This window comes from Felis catus, chromosome A3 (genome assembly GCF_018350175.1).
Source record: "Felis catus isolate Fca126 chromosome A3, F.catus_Fca126_mat1.0, whole genome shotgun sequence".
NCBI classification, from domain to species: Eukaryota; Metazoa; Chordata; class Mammalia; order Carnivora; family Felidae; genus Felis; species Felis catus.
The window spans coordinates 351467-355493 of record NC_058370.1 but is presented as its reverse complement, the minus strand read 5'-3'; the positions used below and the strand labels follow the sequence as shown (position 1 = coordinate 355493).

The 4027-nt window shown below is 69.9% G+C and overlaps 1 protein-coding gene across 1 annotated transcript; it reads right to left on the bottom strand.

Moving 5' to 3' along the window:
• Positions 1–464: 464 nt before the first annotated feature.
• SOX18 (SRY-box transcription factor 18) lies at positions 465–2207 on the bottom strand. Its single transcript, XM_023250932.2, has 2 exons — positions 1712–2207; positions 465–1586 (listed from the first exon to the last, which is right to left on the bottom strand). Exons 1-2 carry the CDS (start codon positions 2067–2069, stop codon positions 760–762), a joined length of 1185 nt encoding a protein of 394 aa, XP_023106700.1. The 5' UTR covers positions 2070–2207; the 3' UTR covers positions 465–759.
• Between the last annotated feature and the right edge of the window lie 1820 nt (positions 2208–4027).

Sequence of the window (4027 nt, the reverse complement as noted above, 5' to 3'; positions counted from 1 at the left end):
GAAAGTTTTAAAAGAGCTGAGGATAATGAATCATGGGTGGAGGTGTGGGGGCATCGCCAACCCCTATTACGCTCGAATTAAAAAGCGGGGTTGGGAGAGGAGGGGAATGGAAGGGGGAGTGGGGAGTGCCTGCACCTCATGCCTCCCACCAACCTTGTCGCGGGGGGGGGGGGGGGGGAGCATCCTGGAAGGATGGAGAGGTGGGTGTTTTGGGGGCCAAGCTGGGTGGCAGTCTCCCAGGAGGCTCTGGGGAACGGCACGGCCAGGGTCCATTCCCCCTTCCCCCAACAACCACAGACTCGGGTGTGCAGAGGAAAGAGCGAGTCACTTTATTGTGGCCTCGCCTGGCCCCGGGTGGGGTGGGGGGGGGGGTGCAGATCCTGCTCCTCCTTTAAAGCAAACAAATACTGGTATTCCTCATATTGCTACATTGGTGCTTTTGGTCAGTGAAACCCGTTGGAAGAAAAAGTTTAAAAGTTTAATTAAAAATTAAATATGTTGTATTACGTGTATAAAAAAGGCAAAGCGAAAAATACAGCCTGATTCTAGAAAATACGCTGCAAGGAAAGCATTAGACGCTTCAAAGAGTTAACCCTAGCAGGGCCAGCCAACAGGTCCCAGGCCTGGGATTCCGGGAAAGGCCCCAGGGCACGTGGGAGGCACCCTCGCAGGGCGCCTGGGAGTAGCCGAAACGCGGGCGCCCTGGAGAGATGCCGGGCGGGCACGCGCGGCGGCGGCGGCGGCGGCGGCGGCGGCCGCTCAACCCGAGATGCAGGCGCTGTAGTAGACGGCGCTGCTGGCGTCGGACAGCGCGGCGATCAGGCTGCTCTCCTCGGGGCAGGACATGGCGCGCGGGCCCAGCTTGGCCAGCGCCACGTGGTACGGGAGCCCGGCGGCGTCGGGCCGAGTCCGGCCGCAGTTGAGGTACTGGTCGAACTCGGTGAGGTCCACGTCGGCCCACAGGTCGGCGCTGGGCCCCAGCGTCTCGGCGCCCTCGGGCGGGGGGGCCTCGGGGGGCGGCGACAGCGGGCCGGGGAACGGGCCGGCTGCGGGCGCGGCCAGGGCGCCGTAGTAGAGGCCGGCGAGCGGCGCGGCGGGAGCGGGCGCGGTCCTGAGCGCTTCGGCCGCGGGCGCCCCGTAGCCGCCCCCGGGGTCCCGGGGCAGCTCGGCGGGCGCGTAGGGCGCGCGGAAGGCTCGGAGCGCGCAGTCCTCGGGCGCCGCGGGCGGCGGGAAGAAGGCGGCCTCGCCGGGCTCCAGGCCGTCCAGCGGCGAGCGCTCGGGCGTGGGCAGCCCCAGGCCGTCGAACTCGGCGCCCAGCGGGGGCAGCTCGCGGAAGGCACGGGCCGCGCCGGGCGCCGCGGAGAAGGGCTCGGGGGGCGGCGGCGGCGGCGGCGGCGGCGGCGGGGGGGGCGCCAGGCCCGGGAGCAGGAGGCCGGGCTCCAGCCGCCGGGCCTTGCGCGCCTGCTTCTTGCGGCGCGGCCGATACTTGTAGTTGGGGTGGTCCCGCAGGTGCTGCACGCGCAGCCGCTCCGCCTCCTCCACGAAGGGCCGCTTCTCCGCCGCGCTCAGCTCCTTCCACGCCTTGCCTGCGGACCGTGGGTGCGGGTCAGCGGGCCCCGCCCGGCCCCCGCCCGGCCCGGCCCCAGGTCCCTCCCCCCACCCCCCACCCCCGCCCCGCGCCCTTCCCCGCCCGCCCGCCCGCGCCCCTCACCCAGCATCTTGCTGAGCACCGCGTTGTGGAGGTCCGGGTTCTGCTGCGCCAGCCGCTTGCGCTCGTCCTTCGCCCACACCATGAAGGCGTTCATGGGCCGCCGGATGCGCGACTCGTCGGCAGCCTGGCGCTCCCCGCGGCCGGCCGGGCTGAGGCCATAGCGCCCCGGCTCGGGGCTTCGCGTCGGGCTGCGCTGCGGGCTGGGCGGCGAGGCGGGAGCGGCGGGCGCGGCGAGGGCGGCGGGGGCGGCGGGGAGGCCGCGCGGCTCAGCGGCGGCCCCGGGTCCCGGGGCCCATGCACAGTCGCGGCGGGCTGGCGGGTCGTCCTGTGCGCCGTAGCCGGGCGGCGATCTCTGCATTCCAGCTGGGCGCGGCCTGGGCGGAACGGAGCGCGGGAGCGCGGAGGGTGGGAGAGCGGGCACTTCGGGAGCCGGGCGCGGAGGGCAGGGCGGACGGCGGTGGAGACGGCGGTGGCCTCGGGCCGGGTGGGCGCCCAGATATAGCGGCGCGGGGCCAATAGGCGGCGGGGCGGGGCGGGGCGGGCTGGGGCCGCCCCCTCCCCGGGGGCTCCCTTTCTTCTCCGGCCCTCCGGATTCCACCGCAGCCTCCTTCGCGCGGCTGCCCCCCGCACCCTCTCTGAAGGAGGGACCGCCACCCGCCCCCCTCCCAACACACACACACAGTGGGAACGGGCCGCCGATGTGGGCTGGAGCTTGGAAGGGGGCGTCCTCGCGGGGACTGTCAGACTTTCAGAGACGAGGTGCCGTCCCCACCCACGGAGTCAGACCCCCGGACGGCAACGGGGGGGGGGGGGAGGCTGGCTGCCCACCCCCACGCCCCCCCGTGAGTGGGTCATATTTTAACCCCACGTTCCTGGGAAGCTTCCCAAGAACGCTTCCTGGGGTCTAGCTCAAAAGTACCGGGCACTTTGGGAAAAGCGCCCTGTGTCTTGGGAGAGCGTGTTCTGGATAACCCCAGGGTATGGTGGCCCCCACCCCTCCCGTACATGTGGAGTCTTCACGACTGGGGGCTTCGAGCTCCTCCTGCCTGTCCATGGAGTTAAAGGAGTTGGTCTTCGTGCCCCCTCCATCACTCCCAAACCCACTGCAAACAGGTCAAACCTCAGCAGTAGGTGCCCCGGACGTTTCCCACAGTGGGAGGGAGCCCAGAGGGCAGAGGAGCCTCCAGGGAAGGCGCTGAGCCCGCGCGGCCTTGTTCCTTGTTCCTCCTCCCCTCCGGACCCGTTGGGGTCAGGGGGTGGGACCAGTGGTAACTGGTTGCCCTGCCCCGCCGGGGCCACCGCTGCCACATTAGAGTGAAGCTGGATCCAGGGCTGGGGCAGGTGGAGGGGAGCGGGGGAGCCCCTCCCCTGGGCCGCCAGGCCTGCGAGCGTTTCCAGAGGGGCTTCCTGGCAGTCCAGGAGGGGCTTGGGCTCCAGAAGCTGGGGAGTCCGAGGGGTCTCCCTGAGGGCTGTTTCCCTACCCTCCTGCTGAGGGGCGTTCTCTTGGGGGTGGGAGGAGTGTGCTTTCCAGCTCTGGGGTGGGATCTGAGTTTTCGCTCCCGCACAACTGTTTGCAGCCTGGGAGCTCGGCAGCCCTCCTTCCCATGTCGCGGAGCCTCTGCCCCAGGTGCTGGCAGCTCCGTGGCTCAGGGCCACGGGTGTCAGCGACCCTGGGCTAGGGCGCGTAGGCAGTGCTTGTGAGTGGGATGGCTCCCCCCATTGCCTGCTCCTGAGCTTTCCCCCCGTGGGAAAGGCCCACAGCCCGACAGGGGTCCCTCAACCCGAGGGCTGTCGGATGTCCGTCCTGTCCCCTCATGGGGTTCTGTCGTGTAGGGTCTTGTCCGTTGGACGGAGGACTAGAGCGTCGTGCGTCCCAGACTGTTTTCCGGATGCCCCGGGCCCCAGAGCTTAATCCGCAACGTGGAGCCTGTGCTGGTGTGTACTGGGAGCAGTCAAGGCGCCAGAAGTGGGTTCTCTGGGTCGAGGGGGAAGGTTAGCAGGAAAGAACATGGGGCCCTGGGGTGGCCCCACAGGCCTCCCCAGCCTGGGAGCCCACAGGCCCACAGGCCTCTCCTGGCAGGGCCAGCTCCCGTCCGGCCAGTGTAAGAGGGTGGACTGGGCGTCCTGACGGGAGGGGCGATGCGCGAGGAAGACTGTGGGTCGAAAGATGGGTCCCGGGAGCCGGCACCCGGCAGAGGCTACCTTTGCCCTGCTGGGTGTGGTCTGGGCTTCCCAGGGCCTGGCTTGGCGCGGGCAGCAGCTCTCTGGGATGACGGTCACTGGGGCTCGGGGAGGAGGCCCACTGGGTCCTCCACT

Excerpts from the sequence above, each read along its gene's own strand:
- SOX18 (XM_023250932.2), bottom strand. The coding sequence starts at position 2,069 with ATGCAGAGATCGCCGCCCGGCTACGGCGCACAGGACGACCCGCCAGCC. Across the intron at positions 1,587-1,711 it reads GGTGCTCAGCAAGATGCTGG|GCAAGGCGTGGAAGGAGCTG; the intron begins GTGAGGGGCGCG and ends CACGGTCCGCAG.